Source organism: Python bivittatus, unplaced genomic scaffold (genome assembly GCF_059951505.1).
Source record: "Python bivittatus isolate LINGU-HERP-01145 unplaced genomic scaffold, Pbiv_v1 ctg000480_np1212, whole genome shotgun sequence".
NCBI lineage: Eukaryota > Metazoa > Chordata > Lepidosauria > Squamata > Pythonidae > Python > Python bivittatus.
In genome coordinates this window covers 93,412,549-93,435,351 of record NW_028277075.1, presented here as the reverse complement: position 1 = coordinate 93,435,351, position 22,803 = coordinate 93,412,549, and the positions used below count along the sequence as shown (strand labels likewise).

The 22,803-nt window shown below is 34.0% G+C and overlaps 1 protein-coding gene across 2 annotated transcripts in view; it reads right to left on the bottom strand.

Annotated features, from left to right (window-relative positions):
* ARHGAP15 (Rho GTPase activating protein 15) overlaps positions 1–22,803 on the bottom strand; it is a 424,051-nt gene that overhangs the window by 202,300 nt on the left and 198,948 nt on the right. For both annotated transcript variants that reach the window (XM_088146524.1, XM_088146525.1), the window contains one exon: positions 1,937–2,035. In XM_088146524.1, coding sequence (XP_088002650.1) covers positions 1,937–2,035 — 99 coding nt within the window. The remainder of the gene's footprint in view (positions 1–1,936; positions 2,036–22,803) is intronic.

Below are 22,803 nucleotides of genomic sequence, written 5' to 3'. Positions count from 1 at the left end.
ATTCCATCCTCCTTTGAATTCAGTAGAAAGGACAGGACCTTAATGTAAGTTAAATTTTTATTTATACTTTTAAGTAGGTGAGAAATTCTTTTCATATTTTATTTATGTTAAGTAATATCTGAATTTATTCTGACTTACAGTTCCAACTTCATTATATTTCTGTGGGTATCAACTTATAAAATACAGTTGTATTTACTTCTAAAACACTAGATTTAGCGAAAAGTTATAAATTAACCTACTGAATTGATTAAATGTGATTGATTTAATTGATTAAGATTATTAGGTTGCAGTTGATTCTGTGCATTAATATCTGGGGTGGCAGGGAGGGGGGGCCAAGGAAGAGCAAGAAATGAACGTGTATTGTGATCGAAGCTCCTCCTTTTAGATACTGCAATGCAAGGATGAAAAGGGAGAGCGTCCATCATGATGTGTCACAAAGCACATTTCATTATTTTGGCATAATCTTGGTTAGCATTGAATGCCTATGTCTGTATAGGATTCATTGAAAGTAAGAAGATTCATTTTTACTGTCTTTAGATAGACTCTATGATTTCATCACAACAATCCTGTGAAGTAGTTTAATAAAAACATAACATGAACATTTCCATTTTTAATTTTGGATCCAAGTATTTATGAAGCCATAAGAGTACATTTTGCACACTTATGTTGATCTAGTCAGTATTACAGGGACAGCGAAATACTGCTACATGCATCTTGGGATGTGCTCCTTTTATTGTTATAGGAGAGCTCCATATATTCACTGAGGACAAACATAGATAATTTACACCCTTCTGAGAGATCTCTTTAGTGGAGATACTGGCGGCATAAACTAATAGATGTCTACTCAGAAATAAGTCCACTTAGTTAGTTAGATAGTTTATTTATTTATTAAATTTGTATGCCGCCCATCTCCCCCAATGGGTGACTCTGGGTGGCTCACAATTAAAGTAAAACCCACAAACAATTAAAAAAATAAATACCCACATTAATTAATTCAAATTAATTAATTAATTAAAAAGTCAAGCTATGTTCATGGAGCCTCATTCCCAGGTAAAGGTATATAGGATTGCAACTTTAGTGCTTTGTGTCAATGGCACATTCCAGGCAACTGAAGTCATGAAATGTTCAGATTGTTCTGCCGGCTTCCAGTAAACTTCATTTAAAGTCTTTAAAAATTATCATCATACAGCAGTGCTATAGCGCCTTCATATTAGAGAGCTTTACAATTTATATCTTATTCAATTGTTTATTAGCATTTTAAAAGAAGTGCCTATATCACACATTGAAATGCCACCAAGCCAGTCTGGGCAAGATCTAATTAAACATGCAAGAAGGGTGACTCTTCTCACAAGCCAAAAATGATACACATCCTGCTCAAATAGCTTTAGCATAATTAGGAGGAACGAAATATGAAATTGATACTAAGGATGGTGAAAACCACCTAAGAAAAAATGTAATCAGAAATTGGGTGGGGGAAGCAATTAAAACGGTTGTCAAAAAAGAAGACCTGTAAGAGAAAGGGAGAAGGGAGAAAAAACAGCAGTCAGATGCCAGAGAATCTTTGCTGGAATTATTCTGACAAATTAACAATAAAATAATGCAAAAAGGATTCCAACATACTAATAGCCCTCTGAAAGACTATATAGCACAAATGACATTAGAAGTAAAAGTAAAATGGCATTTATTATTAAATGTTTGTCTGCTTTACAACATATTTAATCCTTATAATTTCAAAAATGACACACCTATCTCTTTCAAAACATATTCAAACTGTAATTTAGTCCAGAAACACTTCTAAACAGCAGATACACGCAGGTACTTTTCTTAGTTCAAAAGGAGCGAAGGGATGAATTTTTAACTTCACTTGCTGCAAAAGCACATGAGCCTTAAATTACTGCATGATTAATAAAAGCAACATCTAAAAATAAACACATACCAATCTGTCAATTGCATTTTTGATAGCATGGAACCAGTCCGATACGATGAAGTCAATATCTGATTGAAGAAGGACCTCATTTCCTGAAACTGTTGTGACCTAACAATGAGAAAATTGCATATAAGCCAACTGTTTGCTACATTATTTTATTTCAGTGTAATTCATCTTAGAAACTCATCTATAACTATAATTTAAAATCAACAACAAAAGCAAACCATTAAGTATTTCACAGCAAGAGCTACTGTGACATTTCTTTACTTAAAATTCAGCTAATGTATGCATAAATAAAAAAGCAATGTAAGGCAAATTCAGGGTTTTTTTTTTTTTTTTTTTAAAGAAAAACTCTTTGCTCCAGGACAGCTTGCATGATTGGCAGATTATGTCAGTCCGTACTGATTTGGGCAGCTGGTCTGCTTGATACTATTTGCTCAAATAACATTTTAGAACAAGCTGCCTTTGAAATTGGTGTGGCACTGATTTTCATCTAAAACAACATTTCTAAGCAAAATTGAAGATTCTACCTTTGGCTTGTCCTAGAGACATTTATGCTTTGAAATTATGCTTAAAGTGAACATGGATGTTTGTCTGAATTGTACTGAATGCCTGTATTTGTTCTCCTAGCTCCTTCATTGTGGAGAAGTTTCATATGAAGAGTAATGAAGTAGATATTATTAAAAGCACTTACAATGTTAGTAGTCTTAATCCCAACCACAAGTCATATTCCCCACTTTCGAGGGAAAGATGTTTAAAATACTAGTAGTATCTCATCAACTCTTCCAATTGCCAGAAGAACTTTAATTTGTGGAATGGGGAGGACTTTGACATCAAGATGACAAGAACGCACTGCCACTGAATGTTGCATAAAGCAAAATTGGGGGGAAAATGGTTTGGGGGGAATGGTTAGCAACTTTAAAAGAAACAAAAAAGATTTGAATACAACTGACAGAATTAATCTGATCAAGTTTGTTCACACATTACTGTGAGATAGTGAGTCTTTTTTTTTCTTCCCCTAGAGGAGTATCCAGGTTAATCTTTTGTAGCAAATAGAATAAAAAACCTCATAATTCCTTAAAGACTAAGAAATCTTGGGACTGATATCAGAACATGGTTGCCTCAGCATGTGGATGACTGTACAAGGTGTATAAACACCTCAAACAAATTTCTATATTTTGTTCATATTTTGTTCTGCTTGACAAACTGGCAGGAGCACTACTTCTTCATTTATAAGAAATATATTCCATTTATCTATGAACACAAATCTATGATATATATTAAGAATACATATTTGTGAAACATACACTCACTTTAGTTAGTAACATTATAATTAGAATAAATATTAACTATATCAGTTCTATTTTCTACATAGTAGAGTTGACTATCATTAGTGTTATTTGAATGACAACTTGTTTATTCAAATACATAGGAAAAGCTAACAAAATATAAATTCAACGAAACTGTCTTATGGTGTAAATACATATGTTCCCTCATTTGATCTTTCAGTTAGTGCATTTCCCCCCTCAAGTAGTATTATAAGTAAAAGATGTATTAATATTACATAGAAAAACCATGTATTAGTCTTAACATGCTTCCACATCAAATAAAAATGAACTATTTGGTGGCATAACATTTGATTCCTCCTTAATGCCTTCCTCCCATGACTTAGGCTCTTACATGTTCCTATGGGCTTGTGGCTTTCCAGGTAATTTTTGGCAGTTAACACAGATATACACACTCACAAATATTAAGAGTTCCTGGATAGCTATTATATTAGACTAAATGTTCTGAATATGTATTCAGACACCCATAAGTCCCCTGCAGATGTTCCTGTTAACATAAGGAGATATAGGACATTTGAGGCAGAGTTGATGTGTATAAGGACATACAGGCTTGTGTTTCTTATGCAAATTTTCTTAACTGTTTAAGCATGCTAGAATAGGGCTTAAGTCAATTCATCCTTTTCCTACAAGTTCTCCTTCAATTTTATGAAACAATATTTGCTTTTTAGGTTTATATCACAGAAAGAAATTTTGGAAAAATCCCCATATATGTCGGTGGTGTTCTTGAACTTTTTTTCTTTCAAGATAGCCAAGGGATACATATGAATGTTCTGTCTATCATTATAAAACCATCTCTCCAAGAGTCTGTAGTCTTCCTGCTTCTTTCATGATTTCCTGATTTCTAAACGAAATCCCAAGGGAAGATGTTCTGAGGAAACTCCTGCCATTGGACTTCTTCTACTGCTCCCACTAAAAAGGAATCCTGCCCTTAAGAAAGTAAGGCATTCCTATTGTTCCTGGAGAAATTTAGAGAAATAGTCTGCCCAATTTCCCTGTCTATCAATTTGGGAGATAATTTTGAAAGAACCTTTATATCCATCTCTAATGGTTACAGCCGGGAATAGTTTTGTATTTTCTGCTTTTCCCAGTGCCATTATTGTTCTTAGAACCAACATTGGACACATCTATCTGGAACAAGTTGTTTTATTTTTGTGTAAAAATGCACAGGATCAACCAACATGGAGTTTCAGAATAATTTATAGTACTTTGCAAGGAAAACAGCAACAACATAAAGAATATTTAGAATTCCATACATAATATTCCTAGGCAGAAAATATTGCCCCGCCCTGCTCAATTATGCCAACTTCCAAAACAACTCTCTATGTAAATCTTAAAAGCAGCTGTTGACTAAGACAGGTGTTCACATATACTGTATAAATTAAAACAGAGAAATCTAATTTGTTGGTGGGTATTAGTGACTAAAACAATTCCATTATTTTTAATGAACCTGAGAAATGCACATATAATAAGCATTCAGTTCTTTGGGACTGTGATCCTGTAGGATAAAAGATATATTTTTACAGGGACACGACCATTTTCATGAGTTTTCTGGGCACAGCAATAATACAAAGGTTACCAGCTGATGTACCATATCTCTTACACTTCAAGTTTACACTTTTCCATTTTGGGTGATATTTAATATAACGCTGTCAGTATAATCATGTACAAAGAGACATGAATTAGGCTAAATGCAATGGTCAATCCAGTCTAGTTTGTATCTTCCAGTACCAATATACCATCACTTAAATTAATAGAAGAAACAGAATTGTTAAAGTAAAAACAACACATAATTAGTGTGAGTTGATTCTGAAGGCTTAAGAGGGATGTAACTTAGTTCACTCTTCCATTGAGTAAATTCCAGCTTTATTAAAATACAAGTATTTCAGAATTGCATAACAAATTATGATATGTAAAAAAGTGCTTCAGTGCTAACAAGACCAAAGCAACATTCATTTTGAAAGTGTGTTGATTTTAATGTGTTGTTTGTAATAATCATATATAATTGGTGATGTATGACTATATCAGCAAAAGTAGATCACAGAACAGGGAAAAGTTAATTCATTTAAAATATTGTCTCTTAAACAAGTCTCTTTCTTGTAATCTTCAGTTACTAGACAGTTTCAAGAAGACTGCTACTGCTCTCTACAGTTTAAATGCATCCACTTCTTAATTACTCTCAGCAACTGACTTTGTTTTGCTCCATCCCTGACATTCAAAGGCAATCAGTTCCAAAACTTTGGCTTGGTGAATTAAGTAAAACTACAGATTTTGCAGCCACTTTTATATATTGCCTAGTTAGATGCACTGATGAAAAAAATAGCAGAAGGAATTCTTTAAATCATATTTTCATTACTAACAATATCATTTTAAGACCTTTTGGAAAGAGTTCAGAGGGAAATAATGCCAGATTTTGCTTGAACAATCTACAATCTTTAGTTGCAGCCCTAAATAATGTATTTTAAAAAACCTCTTCATATTAAGGCAAGTTTGAACATCTTTCTTATCAAGTTTCAATAGGGAAGCATAGGGACTAAAGAAATATGAAAGGAAATTTGCAAATGTGTCCAGAAACAGCAGCTGCTTTTATTTTGCTTGCATTATTTTTTATTTAATAACTTTAAAAATACCTCCACTTTCATGCATTCCATCTTTCAAAGCATACATTTTAATATAAAGGGATAATGAATGAAGAGATCTCAGTAGCAGACTTCTAAAAGAGATGAAGGGCGTGCACAATCTTCTCACTTCAGTTTCAGCATTCATTCCAACCGGTGATTTTGAGTGAAGACTCCCGTATTTTCCTTCAGCCTCTAATACTGATTCATTATGCCAATTTGAGGTCCCAGTAAATGAAATGTACCAGATCCTATATTACTTTTTTTTTTTTTTTTTGCTTTTTGAAAAGCTCTTGAAATCTTGGCAAGAAGAGCACCGATATCTTTCTTATTTGTGAATCAGTTACATGAAGTTACATCATCTATTCACAAACTGATATGAAATGGTTGATACATATTTGCAAAGTTGATTCATAACACTGCCGCAATTTGGAGTGGCAGTTTTCTCAATGGTATCTGTTTATTATATTCTGCCTCTTTTTACTTTAAATATGCCAAACAGTGTAAAGGACAGGAGGCACAGGAAAAAAGCAGGCACCCTTGCGTATAGCATATTAGCATAAACTAATCAGGGACATTTTTTTCAGCTGACTTTCTTGATCTTTTCAACACGTCTTCTGCTTCTTCAATGGAGATAAAAACATGTTCTACCTCTATCACCTCAGTTTACCTCTGTCTTTTTTCTAGGCAGCTGGGCACACTTCTAAACAGAGTATTGGTCTCATTTAATTTTTTTTTAAGTGTCCAGAATTTTAGGATCAGAAGCATTCTTCTGCCTGAGACTAGCATTTTGATCTGTAGCATTCTAGCTTTCCTTGTTTTGTTTTTTTTTATATTAAACTAATCTTAATAAAATTAAGTGAGGCATGGAGCCAGCAGAGGGGGGAACCATGTGTGGTTTCTGTGGTTGCAATGTTAGGTTCCCAGGTACTAGTCTCCATTCTGTTCTTCCTTCCTTTCTTCCCTTGTTTCATCTCAGAAAAAGACAATCAAAACAAAAGTTCATCAAAGCATAGATTATAATGCGTTTCTTGAATTAAATTAGAAACTCAGAAAAAGCACTAGACATGCCAATGGAAAATCCACAAGTGGGACATAAAAACAAGAGGTGTACCCAGGATTGTTTTCTAGCAATACATCCTTTTAGAAATATTTGGTGGTGAAGAGTGAGACAATAACTACTAGATGACAGATTGTCGTAAGAATAATAACACAGAATAACTATTATTCGGTCCCAAAATCTATGATAAAAAGCTGATTTGAAAAACTGTTCTACATTTTCTCTACAGAAGCTGCAGATTTGAAAGAGCCATTCTTCCTAGTTTATTGGGTGAATTTCTTCCTTGTGAAATTGAGCGCAGAACTTATGAAGTCCTACTTTCTCAGTGAAAATTCTGAAAAGCTTTATTTATTTATTTATTTATTTATTGGTGGTTTGTGACATATTATATTATCACACACTATCCTACTATTGCTGCTGTAGCTGGGCTGTAAAAATCTGGATGGCCACTAAATGGCAGCAAAGAATTATTATATTTTAATTTTATTGCTGTCATCTAGTAGTTATTGGGATTTGTGTGTTCCAAGTATGGTGGTTTTAATTATTCATGTTTTAAAATTAGTCTTAAGAACTAAAATACATTTTTAAAAAAGAATCAAAGAATAGGTTTCTCTGGATGCTGAATTGGCAGGTTATGTACCCTGAGAATATTTGTAATAATAATGCATATGCTAACTAGTCAAGGCAACCACAACTTGCCTTTGACAACATAGCTCTTAGATTTCCTGCTTTAAATGAATTAGAAAAGAAAGTGTGTTTTCCCCCCCAAATTACAGTTACATAAAACAGTTAAAAATGAATTCATGCAAAAAACAATTCCAACAAAATTTGGAGAATAAAAATGGGTTCTAATTAAAATAGTTTCGAGATGCATAGTCAGTTAAGTTGGCTTCAAGACTCCTTATTCATTTATTAATTTGGTTTGAATTACATTTGAATGAAATTAAAATGCAGACAGGGATTTGGCAGTTTTTGAAAATATGTCAAAAGTGTGTGTATTGTTGGGAGCAGTATACATTCTCTTCAACCTCAATAAATCCATGTCTTAAGTCATGTTTATATTGAATAAATAAACAGGGATACAGGAATACACACACAGACACACCCATACATACATACAATAATGAAGTTAGTTCTTGTATTCTGGACACATAAATAAAGTAAATCAGGTAAATCCTTTTCAACTCCATCTCTCTACCCTATTTAATTATATAATCTAGTTTACCAAATGAATTATGCTAAATTAAAGGTGTTTATGACAACCATACTAATTACATTCTTAGGGAGAATGTCTCTTATGACAACCTTACTTTGGTAACTTCCAATAATTCCTTCTGACAAGTCCAACCTAGATGACCTTTAAAAAAAAAAAAAGGCTGAAGAATCAGTGTGAGGAAAAACATCCTTAGCTTGGGTTTTCAAAGCAGAAGAAAAAATGCTGTTAGTTAAAACATTTTGAGAGAATGTATCTGCCTTGTATCCCCTAAAGTTACTAGATGTTAAGTAAATATATGCTCATTGTCAAAAGAAAAAAAAATGTTGCTTTGGCAACTCTCTTATTAAAATGCATTTGTAACCCCCATCTGTCAAGAAAGTTTTGAAAAGTTTGTTTACTTTGGATAGCAGCCCTATCCTGAGTTACCCCAGCAAACAATGATAACAGTCTTCAGAAGTTGTGTGAAGAACAAGCCACTAGGGATCCATTTTTGTTTTAATTGGCACACACAAACACTTTTCTGGTCTGTCAAGAAGATCAAGCTAATATGCATGGAGGGTGTTATATTCTCAGCTTTTGGGAGTACTAAGGCTCCCTTTATTTAAGTAATTTAAATGATAGACTGCAAAAACTTTGCAAGTCAGAAAAAATGCTTTATATTTTCAGGGGGAATAATTGTTTTAAGGAACAGAAAATGTTGTACATATCTAAAGATGTTGAACCTTACGTTATAATTAACCTGCTTCTTACAACTCTTTTTTTTTCTTCTTTAAAAAAAAAAAAAATCCCAAACCCTGCTCAGCAAAACAGCTAACAAATATTGCCTACAGTTCTGAAACTTTTTCTACTCTTAAAATATGTGAGGAAATTTATATCCAGAAGTTTACTGAATACACTTTTGTGGATTTACCATGACTGATTTATGTGTACATTCACAGGAACTCTCAGTGAGACCATCATACAAAAGAAACCTGTCTTTGAAAACAATGATTTTAGGAGAAGGAAACAAATTATTTTAGAAAAAATGTGCTACAGGCAGATCTCACATGGATTCAATATACAACAGTTGTAGCTCAAACTCACAAGAATGTTTCCTTAATTGAAATTTAGTTGCATCTTCAATCCATGTGTTCATACAACAGCATCATAATACAATTAGCTGTAGTAGAATCTGGCTTCATAAGAAAATCAGTATGTTTTAAATATCCCCTGGGTATATCCAAACCATTCTGATTTTCTTATGTAGAAAATACAATAGATGTAGTACATGTTGGTATAAGGTGAAATCCTAAATACACATGCACAGGCATTATCTGGTTCATCATCCCAGATCTTCAGATACAACCCAGGAAATTAATCCTGATCTTTCCCAATTTTATACATTAACTCAATCCAGGAATGCCAGCATCCAATGCCTACTCATTAAAGAAAGAAATATTTCCAGAGCCATGAAATGCCCTAAATAAGATTGACAAAGTAAAGAACATTCCACTCATTTTTGTCAAAGCTCTATCATTAAACTTAAGTTGATGGGATAAGGAAAATAGTATGACTTATTGTATGGGTAGGACTTTAAAAAAAATTCTATTTGTGTAACTGGGACATGTTTTGATGGAAAGATTATGGTGCATGAATAAAAGAGTTTACCCCTTCCTTTCTAAATTGCATCTGCACCAGAGGAACAATATTTCAGGGCAAGTACAGTTGTAAGGGTAGGAAATATATTTCCCTTTAAATACACTGTGATGAACTCTCTCAAGCAGAATGAAAATCACTGTATTATAAATATAGTAGGTAGTTTAAGACTTGGAATTAAGGCTTACTCCCAAGTATAAAGGACTGTGAAAATTTTATTTCCAGGCCAATCCATTTGCAAATGAAAGGTCCTCAATATAACAGTAAATAAGTTTCCTATATGAATATAGGAAACTGTTGTTGGTCATAACATGTTTCCTATATTTATATATTAAATCAATATTATTAAACATCATGGTGTGGTGTGGTATATGTCATTTCCAGCTGTCTCTAAATACTGTATTAGCATAAGAAAAAATCAAACTAGTTACATTCAGTCGAGCAGGAAAATCACAGAATCGTTGCATTGAGATTGTGATTGTGAAATCTGTTGGAATGCTCAAAACATTTACTGTATAGTGGTTTTAAGTAGGCATTTTGTCTCCAAGAGGAAAAATATGGTTGAACTTACACTGTTTTTTTTTTTTTAATGTGGAATATTATGGATAATATGGATTGTTTTTATTTTATGAGTTTTTGTTGTTATGAACTGCCTAGAGTCATTTGAATGGTCAATGGAGATTTTTGCAAAACAAATAAATAAATACATTCCATGAGCTAAGCCTATGCAGATAATATGAAATCAAACTCTATATATGCAAAGGGAGGAAGAGAAAGGGGAGAAGAGTGGAAAATTTGAAAGACTTTCCATAAGAAACATAGTCAAAATGGTGGTCTTTATTCTATTTTGATTATTCTGAATTTCAATTCTACACTTTGCCTAATGAATCATATTTTATTACACTGACAACAAATTCTGTATTTACATGTTGCCTTCTCCCCTCCTTTCTCCTTCTCCTCTCTTGTTTCATTTAAATAATATTAATTTGTTCAGTATAGTCTCCTACTATATTTTATCCAAGACCTTATGATGCAGTCAATTTACTGACCAGGACATAAGTCTGGATATGAAACCTGCACTTTGGGGGAAAAAAATCAAAGCAGCAGCTAGATTCTACTGTTGGGGAAGGCATAAAAGGAGTAAAGAGATTGGGCCCAGTCAAAAGGGCACCCCATGTCTAGGAACCAGAGCAGAGCTGTCTATTAGTGAGCAGAAGACATTTCTGTCAATGGCTGGGTGAAGCAGAGGAGCACATCTTGGCCCTCTGACTGGGCACTGAGGCAGAGTGCCTCAATTGAGGCAGTTCTGTGAAATGAATCAGCACGATGTTGTTCAGTTACAGTACTATTTCTCAAAATAATTTGTAAAGTCAAGTGATATAACTATGAGTAAAAAAGAGTACTTATCTAATACGCCATCAACCAAGAAGGGATTGGAAAACTTGTAGTTTTTCTCTTTAGCCAGAATCACAAAAGTTTAGCAAATGTTTAGATGTTGCTTTCTTTTGACTCACACAGATGAGAAGAAATGATAAGTCAGGTATGTGCATGCCTGTGTGTGAGTATGTATATATTATTTTCTCAAGCAGTTAGATGTTTATAATGAGAAATAGAGCTAAAATAAGGACAGCAAGCTTGAATACGCCCCAGCTAAAGTTGCTAAATGTTAATCTAGGTAAGGATGAAAAAGAGGAGATCTTTTAGTCTGACTTGTAACTCTAATACAGTTAGCAAATAAATACAGTTGCCAACACTTGACATTAAAATGTTAGGATCTGTACTGAGCCGTAAGCAGAATAAACTGGGAAATGAAATGAAATGAAACCCAGAATAAGTTTTCAGGGTATTGCCAAAGGAAAAAGCCTAGGAAACTTGTAATTCTGAGGTATCCAGCAAACAATGCAGTCCTGTAGAAAAGTAACTGGCATTAACAATGGCTTTTTGGCAAAACGAAATAAAAACAGTACACCTATTGGCAAATGGTTAGCAACCATATGAAACAAAAATGTTGTGGGGTCTCACAAACATTTTAGAATCTGCTACACTATTTTCAGTTGAAAAGCAATGCCTTTCATTAGGCCAACACAAAGGTAACGGAATGAAAATGTGCAAGCATTTGAAATCACCACGTTACTTCATCTGCAAAGGTATCACAAATAAACCATGAAGGGGGAAGGCAAAAATATGATTTGATGTGGAAGTTATCTCCACTGGCAGAGCTTGACCAAATATGTAATATATTCAAATAATGGCACTCCCACACAAGGATGCATAATTGTCTGTTTGAAAGCAGGTCCAAATTCCTATGATCCCACCATATGTGTGCAAACACATATTGAAGACATAGTGTGGGACCACAGAAGTCTAGAGCTGTTTTGGACTGACTGAGAATGTATTTATTTCAATCAAGCTTGTTCCTTCATACAAGCAGGCCTAGAACAATCCATGGTGAACTAACAATATAAATCTATTTCTGACTCAGTTGTGATATATATATATTTTTTAAAAGAATGGATATATGGAAAAGTTGTTGCAAGTTTGCATCTTGTGCAAAATCATTCACATGTGAAAGAAGGCACATAAAATACTTATTTTTAAGATGAACTTTTTGCAAATAACTTTCAAACTGACCTGGAAATGGAACGAACCAAATTTAGGATATGAATTTTTTTTAAAGAAGCAAAATTAGCAGATTTATTCATTTTTGTTAACAGTGGCAGTAAAGAGAATCATTTGCATCCATGTTTATCTGGAAAAGAGGAACTGGGGGGCAAATGAAGAAATGTATATTGTGAAATCATGACATAAGCCCAACCTCTGGAGTTGTGCTTAATAATGTTCCATAATTAAATGGCAGAGCTTCTGTGACATCACAATGTACCTTTCATGATTTTGAAAAAACCTCCAGATTCTGTGGATGTTGTTGATTACACAATGGATTATCCTATACTACTTTATAAAAAAAAAACATAAACATGAACCCAGATGTTATATTCTTTGCTTTCTCTTCCATAGAACTGAACAGGTTAGATTATTTTTTGTATAATGTTCTTGGCTGTGCTGAGAAGGAAGAAAATATTGTGATCTATATGAAACAAGCCCCCCCCCCATTGCAGATATGAAATGTACTGTCTTTCATGCAAATGACACATTTCAAAAAGCAATTAAGCACATTTCAGATATCCTACTTTAGAAATTATTTTAAGTCACAGCTTTGTTACCTTAACTCTTCTTTTTTTGCATGACCAAATAATTATTTGTTTGACCAAGAACCTGGGACTGTACCTCCTGTTTCAACTTTGTACTGCAGATTGTGGAATTATGGCTACATTCAAAATCCTAATTTAATCCAAGTTTGTTTCATTGTTGTGCACATGTTATTTGGTTATAGGCAAAAGAATAAACATACCTATTTTGAACGTATTCCTACAAACATGCATTTTTAACATAGTTTGTCTCAATTTCATCCTAAGTACACAGATTTAAAAGCATTTTTTTAGCTAAGAAGTGCAGTGCAAAATTCAGAGAAGTGAAAAAAATCCACCACTCCAAAAGCTGTGCTGTGATCAGGTCAGCTCCTATTGAAAATTGCTAAGGTCAAATTCTTCAAGCATACTTACTTAAAACCTGTGACTGCTAGAATGATCTGTTCCTTAGGTATTGTAAGCTATCACATTACATTTGCACCTGCCCATGCACAAACATTCCTCGTCTCTAAAAATAATTGCATTTGAGTATTAAAAAAATAATAATAAAATTAAAAAGTCCTGTTGATATAAGGTATTTGCTTGGTGGGGGGACAAGCTGAAAAAGCCAATTCTCTACTTATCAATCATGCTTTTGACTAGAGAAGTGTAAATGATTTTCCACTGCAAACATAACCTGGTGAAATTAACATTTACATGAGATTCACAATAAAACAGCATGACTTTGACACAAGCCCACATTGAAATTATATAGCATATTTTTTCACTCAGTCTGGAAACAGAGCTAACACAGGACTGAAACAGTGTAAGTGTCAAACATAATATGAAAGAAAACTTTTAACTAAGTAGAATTATATGTCCTTGACATGTTTGTCAACCAAGATTTCCTAAATATGGTGCTTATGAAACCAAATGACAGGCAACTTCAAGCTCAGCAACCTTAAAATATGGATCAGAGTTTGTAAGTTTCTCAAAGATCTGATAATTAGCACTATGGTTTTCTTATGCATTATTAAAAATCTGGCCTATTGTTAAGTAAGAAGGTTGAGGTAGTAGTAAAGTGCCATGGAAATATAACCTGATTGAGGAGCATATTTTATCTTACATAAATGTTATTTGATAGTGCAAATTGAACTTTGAGAGGGTATATATGTTATACATAACTGAGTTAATATGCCTACATATCCAAAATGAGAAAGAAGAGGGGAGTATCCATATTAAGCAGCCATGTCTCCTGAAAAGCACGTTGAATGGCCATATAATGCTTAGGACACCTGAGAGAGAGAACTAGAAAATTAGGTGGGAAAAGAGAAAGGAATGGAATATCTTTTTTAAAAAGCAGGTTATCATGGGCCCTACTATCCAGCCTTATTCTTGAACTTTTCATATAATATTAGGAAAAAAAATCAGAACTTACTTTTTATTTTATAAAATTATATGAGTTCCAGCTATATGAGTTTAATGGATAAAAAAAAATCCTCAGGTGGAATTTAATATTTCTTCAGACAAGATGGAAATATGTGTGGTACATGGAATCTAACTGAGGTGGTGAAGTTGAGCCATTTATGAATGGAATCGTACTTCTAAGGCCCAGTCTAAATCCCACAACTGCGGGGATTGTTGTCCTTTTTTTTTTTTTTCACTTGCCAGCTAATTGACAGATTCATTAATATTATTATTATTATTATTATTATTGTTGTTGTTGTTGTTATTATTATTATTATTAGCCTTCCTTTTAGCTAGGTGGTTTTCATTTGAATTAATTAGCAGGGTGTATCTGTGTGTGGTCACACATGCCCACGTCGATCAATTGGTCGATCGATAGATAACCTTGAGTTTGCTTATCTCTCTTCAGAAAGGTTTTCTGATGTATCTTTAAAGGCAGTTTTATGTGGAGTGAATTACAGTACAGATAGCTCAATGATACATAGATAACAGAGGCAATATGGGGACTCTCCAAAGAGGGCCACAACTAAATTGTTCCTAGCTACTGTCATCATCTGATTTTCTCTAGCTAGCGATAAGTGCTCATCAGAGCAGAACTGTGGAACATAAATCAAATACATAAACAACAAACATTCCCATACAATATACTTGGTCCTTCATAGAATATTTAATTCCATTTAAGATTGGTTGTGAACCTATACCTAGAATACTTAGTTTCCCCATCTATATAGCTCGTTTTATTTCTGATTAGGCTTCAGCTAGGCTTCAATTTGCCCTCATCCCAGCAAGAACAATTCAAGTGTTTCATAGTCCCTGCAATTACTAGAAAGAAAACAGAGGTACTCAGCTGTAATGAGTAGATGGAAATGAGAGGCAGAGTGGAAGAACATCTGCATATTGAAATAATTCAGGAAAAATGTACAGATAAAATTCCCAATCACTTTCATATTGATAGTAATAGCCATAGCTGACAGGATTAAACTTTGAGGTCTTCCATGTAGGCAAAGCTCATGAGTAGAAATGAAATCAGAGAATACCATGTTCCAGAAGTTCTATAACATCATGACCATGCTTTGGAAACACTATCTGTGTCATTAAATATCTTCTCCTACGTATATCTGGTAGACGTGTTATTGTAATCCTTCTTATTCAGGTATATTAGTATTGCTATCATGTTAATTTCCAGATGAAATTATGAAATGTATCATACATGAGGGCAACCTTAAAAAAAAATGGGCATCTTAACTGATAAAATCAAACCATAATTTTTAGTTTACTAACAAAGACCGGTAATATGGATAATCTTTCACCCCTTTTAAACTACTCCATGGCTTTCTGGGTTACTTCTTAAGCAAGATAGTGGCTTTCCTCTTTAAATTGTATTCTGTTTTGGAACTGGGTCCAAAATGTCTGCTCTTAGCAGTAGTGTCACATTTTCAATATTATTTAACCAACCAGAGAGTTGAATCAGATCTTTTGCCCGTCTCAGGTCAGGCAAAGTCCTTTTCATTTGCCTAGATCTTTGAATTAGTAGACAAAGCAATCCTATCTATTGTTTGGTAGAACTTCCAATATATATGTATGTATGTGTGCGTATTTGATCCCAATATGTGAAGACTTTGAATGGCTAACTTAAAACTATGGCAATCCATAGTTAACCAGAAGCAAAGAACAATATCGATTTTACTTATTTTCTAAACACAAAAAGGATAGGATTTCTATATTCTAAGGGGAAAATATTCATATGGTGGAGGCTTCCACTATAAAGCCCAGCCAGGTGGAAGAATTGGTATTGCTCCTTTGTGTCTCTCCAGCTGGGTTAAAGGACAGCAGAATTCCTTCCAAATGAAACGGAGATTAGTCTAGATTAGCAGCCAATTTGGAGCTGTTACTGGGAGTTTGGATAGCTCTAGTTAGGAGGATCTATAATCTTCTTCAGTACATTGCCTAAGCATTCCCTATAAAGTCCCTCTTTGCCTCTTTTGTATATGGACATGATGACACCAGAAATAATTAGACTCCCAGTCTTCTAAAGGGGAAGGATTTCTGAGGTTAGAATTATTTCTTCACTCTGGGGAGCATGCAAAACAAACAAATCAATCAATCAATCAATCAATCAATCCATCCTATGGTTTCTGAGTCACCCTGCTAGGGACCACAAAACTTTAGCCTTAATTATTTCTATATAATACAGTTGCTGTGTTTCTTTTTAGGCTTACTTAGTAATTACATTTAGAGTTTCTGTTTTCTGTTTAGTATTTATATTTTGCAAGACCATGGAAACTTTATTTTAAACACAAGGATAAACTATTAAATAATTTAAATAAACCACAACATGTGGTTTAGCAGTTAAAAGTGTTGAACTAGGGTCAGAGGAATCCAGATTCAAGGCCATCCTCAGCTATGAAAACTCACTGTGTGACCGAGTCGGTCTGTTAGCCCAATCTACTTTTATTTATTAAATAAAATAAAATAACTATCCTACAGGATCTTATTTTATTTTAAATATCTTATTTTATTTTAAATAAATAAAAGAAAACTATCTTACAGGGTTATTGCTGGGGGGAAAAATGGAGGAAGAAATGCTATATACAGCTTTGGGAGTTTCTGAAAGAAAGGCAGAGTTTGTATTCAATAAATATAAAATAAACAGAATTAACTTTTGAAATTCTGAAAAAAATGTTTAAAATATAAAAGCATTGAAAAATATTACTCTGAAAACTTTATTTCCAAGGCTTTACTATGATGGATTGTCCTCCTCTCTGTGCAAAAGTAAACTCCTTTTCCTTTTGAATAATCCCTGTTACCTATTAGTATATCTAATTAAACCATCAGATTTTTTTTTTTCACACAATGCCAAATCAAGCTTTGTACATTATTCAATGACTTCTAATTTCTTCTCATTGGTATTTCAATACCATTTGGTTAGTTCTGGTAGTATAATGGCTTTGGGAGGAGAGTTTAAAATATTCCCTCTCACTAACAGAATACCTTCCATTAGTGGAATAAGAGGAGGTTGTTTCCCATGCCACTTCATACTTCTAAAATTTTAGAAATATGGTGGGAGATCTTCTGGGGCATATTTCAAGAGTAGGAGAGGATGATACACACACCACTGAGTAAACAAAGTGTGTGTAAAACATGATAGGTAAATACAATGAGGTTCCAAAAGACTTTCAATTAATTAAAAAATGACTGATGCTCCACTATGTACTGTCAGGAAGCCATATACTATACAGCAATACTATCATGAAACATGTGAGTTTATAAATCTTTTCCTGCTCTTATCTAAGTTTGACATGAGCTATAGGATTGCCAAATTCATTTAAGTCAGCCGTTTTCTTCTTTGCATGGAGTAAAACAATTTTAAAATAAAAATATAGACAATGCCTTTATAATAATATACTCTTCCTACGTTATTCCTACTAATTAATTACTACATAAAATACACTTGGTTGTAAATTAACTGTAAATAATTATTAATCATGCATTTTAATGGTATACCCAGCACTTTATCAATATTTTAAGCTTGCTAGCTGGATACTTATAATAAGCAATATAATTAACTTCCTTCATTAAGCTATTTTGCTTGGAACAAATGCCTCTAACATGCACACATATAGAGAGAATAATGCAATAGCTATCATTTTTAAGGGAGGCCTTGCCTACTACAAGAATACTGAGGGGTGGAATGCACATGTGTATTTGTGCTCTTGGGTAGCTGGTCCCCAAGTACCTATGATGAGTAACAGTTCTTTCATTTATATTTAGTGTCCCAAATGGAATGTTGAATTCTCACCCACCCCCATGCCATGATTGATAGCCTTTCACTTAGGAATATATCTGACATCACCATGCCTCTGGAAAATCCCTCATTTTAAGAAGAGGAAGAATTATAGGATCAAGCCCAGGAAGAACCTGCCAACTTACAAGTTCTGGAAAACAAGCCAAGTAGTTTTGTGGAAAATGCAGCATCAGAGGAAAAAAACCCTGGAGTCTCTCTTGAGTCTGAAAGTGCAGGTCGTGACTGTACTGCCTCATATATCTTTATGACTATATGAGTAAATTATACAAAGGTAGCTTCCCCCCCCGCCCGTACTGCTTGAAGATCCAAGTTCACAGAATGCTCTGATTATTTAATTTAGTAGTAACTGGCGCATGAAAGCTGAAGGGCCCATAGCATCATATGCTATTAGAATGCCAGACTGCAAGGAGACTTTGAGCAGGAGAGTTGTACACCCTGAAGAAAGTTGAAGCTGTGTGCCCAAATACCTGTGACTGCAGTTACATCTGATATGTGCTTTGAGGATGTACAGCGTAGCCTTTGGCTCATGTGGCGAGTTTACCAGCGAGTTGTGTTTGAAGAGTGCCACGGATATTTATCTTTCTGCAGAAGTCACAAATGCATACATGTGTTATTGATAAATGTCTCTCACAGGCACACACTCATACACAATTGTCAGTTATTCCATGACCCTTGTAAAGTACCAACCTTTTGGTTGTGGGCCTGATAAACTTTGTGTGTGTGTGTTTGTGCGTGCCTGCGTTTTTTTTTTTTTTTTTAAGATTATAATAATACTTACATGGCAGGCAAAAATATAATGAAAATGATAATTTGCCAAAAAGATTTAAAAAACACTGAGGTGTTACCTATCAAAAGTTCTCCTTCTGTCTGTGATACAGCACAGATTGCAATCGTGACAGTAAATCTGGTGCTATTGTTAATGCCATGGCACTTTGCTTTTTGGCGTGCTTCAGCCCAATCTGTGACATGCTTGTGAATATCTTTCTTCTGTTCTGTCTGTATGGCATATGGATTTCTGGGATATAACGTCAGACCTATCCCCATCACAAGTGTTCAGAGCACCTTATCATTTTTAAAAGCCAATTACTCAAAAAGACAAATGTGAAATGTTTCACATTTAATGATGAGAAAATCTGCAAAACAAATGCAATTTTGCTACATCTTGGGGGGAAAAAGTTTAGTTTAACTGTAAATATTGCAATGGAGTCTTTAGCAATACACAGGATGGGTAGGGACCAGCTCATATTATGCATATTTGTACATGGCTGTCACTTAAATTTGCAGCATTTTTCATAGTGGTTTGTTTGAAATAAATAGAAAGAAAATAAGGCACAAATGACTGAAATAGAAGCCTGCAAAAATGTCATTGCTCACGTCGAGCATTGGACACTTAAAAAAAAAATATTTTGAAAGTCTCACCCAAAAATATGAAAACTGCATATGTCTACAGAGGTAGAGGTCAGTAATGAAACAATTAACAGCAAAAATACGAAACCATTTCCTAGAAATATTTGTCAATATATAAACAATGTTTGGTACCACACATAAGTTCTCTATGAAGCCTGGATAAGTAGCCGTATGTCCTATTCCCAAACTGAAACTGTGTCAGTCGAAATACCTAAAGACATAGTTTTAAAACAGGATTTTGCTGAGACTGGATGGGCTACAATTAATACTCTTTTTTGATACAGTAAGAAATAAAATGCATATAGAAATTAAAAACCCCAAAAGTATAATCGCCAATGGGCACCTATATAGTGTGATTTGTTATATAGGTTCGTACTATATACATGTTTTAGATATTAATGGGAGTTTATCAACTCACAGATTCTTCCATACCTCTATATGAAGCAAATAGCACATGTATGTGCATGTTACATATATGCTGAAAGTTCACTGTCATGGTGTGACAACCCACAATGCAAACTCTCTTTGCTAACTACAGTTCTATGTACTTTATAATGATTCTGGTTTAAGGTATGCCCAAAGCAGATGTATTACAATCCATAAAAGAATGGGAATAGTACCAAATAAATGTACATCTTATATATATATATCCATTCAACAATCCTATGTATTAGGGAGAACTCTCTTTTAACTCAATGGGTTTATTTTCAAGTATATATATAGAGAGGGGACCAAATGGCACACAACATTATTTGAATCATAAATAGGAGAGGGGCAACTATATAAATTAGAATAATAAACAATAAATAAATTTTGGTGTGTCCATAGAGAACAGAGATCCCAAATGCCCCTCTTAACAAAAACTAAAGAAACCCTGATATTTATATGACTTAGTGGCTTGAAATGTCATCCATTTCACCTTCCTGCAGTACTTGTGCTTTTGAACTGCATTAGCCAATCAACACATACTCGCAAAAACCCATACATAATGCTTACAGCATAAGCTTCTCAGCTATCAAGCCACCCAGTTAACAGCTGAGTGCACTTTTGTGGTATTTTTGTAATCCAGCTCAGCTGCAAAACCTCAATTCACAAATTAAAATTTAGCAAGACTATTAAAAAAAAAAAAAAAAGGTGTGGCACAAGCAGAGGATAATGTGTTTATTTTAACTGCTGTGTTATTCTGTCTTTTTAGGAAGGTCAGCTGCATCTGCAGGAGACTTGAGGAAGGCTGAATGAGCTCAGCTAATACCTGTTTTGGGAGATGAATTGTTTTACTTCTAATCCACAGCCAAGCTGTAATAATAAATTCCAATATCTTCTGATGATTTTCAAACATGGTCCTAAAGCCATGATGAAATTTATCAACAAAAACTAAACAATTCCCCCAACCCAGAACTACTTCATAGCCACAATCAAAATGCATAATAATAATGACTCTTTTTCAGGTGGTACCCAGTCATAAATTACATGGCTAAAGAATAAAATGTACAAAAGCATTCAGGAACTATCACTGCTATGCCAGAGCAAGGAGGATGGATTGACTATGAAAACAAATACCTACAGACAGTCAGGATATTTTTTTAAAAAATAGTTCAAACTGGCAGTGCTTAGGTAAATTGATTCAATTTGATTTATTTGGTGAGACCACTCTATTTCATTTCTTACATTCTATCATATATTTTTGTAACAAAAGTAGCCAATCCCACCACCTGCCAATCCCTGAACATTTTTTTCCCTAATTTTGAAATGAAATACAGCATTCTCGAGTTCACCTGCATTTTTTAAAATATTTTCTCAGATAATCTGTTAGTTAGTCTGGAATAAATCTCTAAATGTCACTGGAGAAGGATTTCTAAGTATCAAAAAGAATATAAAAGAAATTCAGAAGGTTCCTTATTGGAATCTGACATGAAATATATAGTGGAAATGAGAAAAGGGTCAGTGTTATTTCATTCAGTGCAATATGTTAAAATAAAACTGTACAGGGGACATGGAGAGAAACACAAGAGAAGCATTTGGACCAAGATTTATCTCTTGGTTTAATTCTTAAATTGTTACTTTTCTGGGCAGTAGTCAAAGAATTTCTGGAAACAAAGTTCTCCTTTACAGAATAAAACACTATAAAATGAAAGCTTTCAGGAGGAAGCCCCCCCCCCCCCCCAATTTACTTTAGGCTTAATCTGAAAAGGTTTAGTCACAGCTTGTACACATCTTCTTCAAAAAATGCTACATGGGTGTGTGGGGAGGAAGGAAGGAGTAATAACCAGGCAGGAAATCATTACAACAGATGCTGACTTTGGCGATCCCATTTACACATTAACAATCTGATAGGGGAAAAAAAAAATCTAGGCAGTACCTGTGTTAACTGAAGTGTCAGTTGGTCATTAGGCAAAAGCGAAGAAAAGGAAGCAGAGCATGATTTTGATAATGGCTACAATTCCCCCACCCTCCATTGCACCTGCTATTCTACTATTTCTTTCAGCTACATTTCAAAACAGTACAGTTGGGCTCTCCTTGCCAACCTGGGAAAGGCAGAAGCCTGGGTAACAGAACAAAATGTGAGGAGGTCCTTCTGTCTTTAACGCCTGTTCTCCAGTGAATCAGCCTCCAATTAATCTGTTTCTTCAGTAGGAGTTTAATAATAATAATAAAAAGTCAAGTACACACATGTTCAGTCTTGTTTAGCAATAAAGCTGTGTTAACATTATCTGCCTAGCCAGGTCAAAAAAATTGTATATAATTAAATGCCAAAAAAATCACTTTAAAATTATTAGGAGCTTCTCTTTTTTTTTTTTTTAAGTCTTTTGTGGGGTAATGTAATTGAATATGAATGGCAGGGTGGCTTAAATACAAAATAGAATAACGAGGAGAATTATGTCACTTTTTATTACATATTTTTAAAAAGTTTGTTTCCTAGCCAAATGACACATAAAAAAACCTCAAGTTATTAGACATGCTAGTTTGCATTTTTATGAACAGCAAATGCAACAACCCAGATTTTATATCTCTGTCATAGAATAAAAACTGAGAAGGTTGCACACATCTCAAATATCCTCACTGTCATTTAGATGCCTCCCACAGTACCAAGTGCTCTTAGCAGGAATATGTTTCATTTCAAATTGCTTTGAAGAATTTTT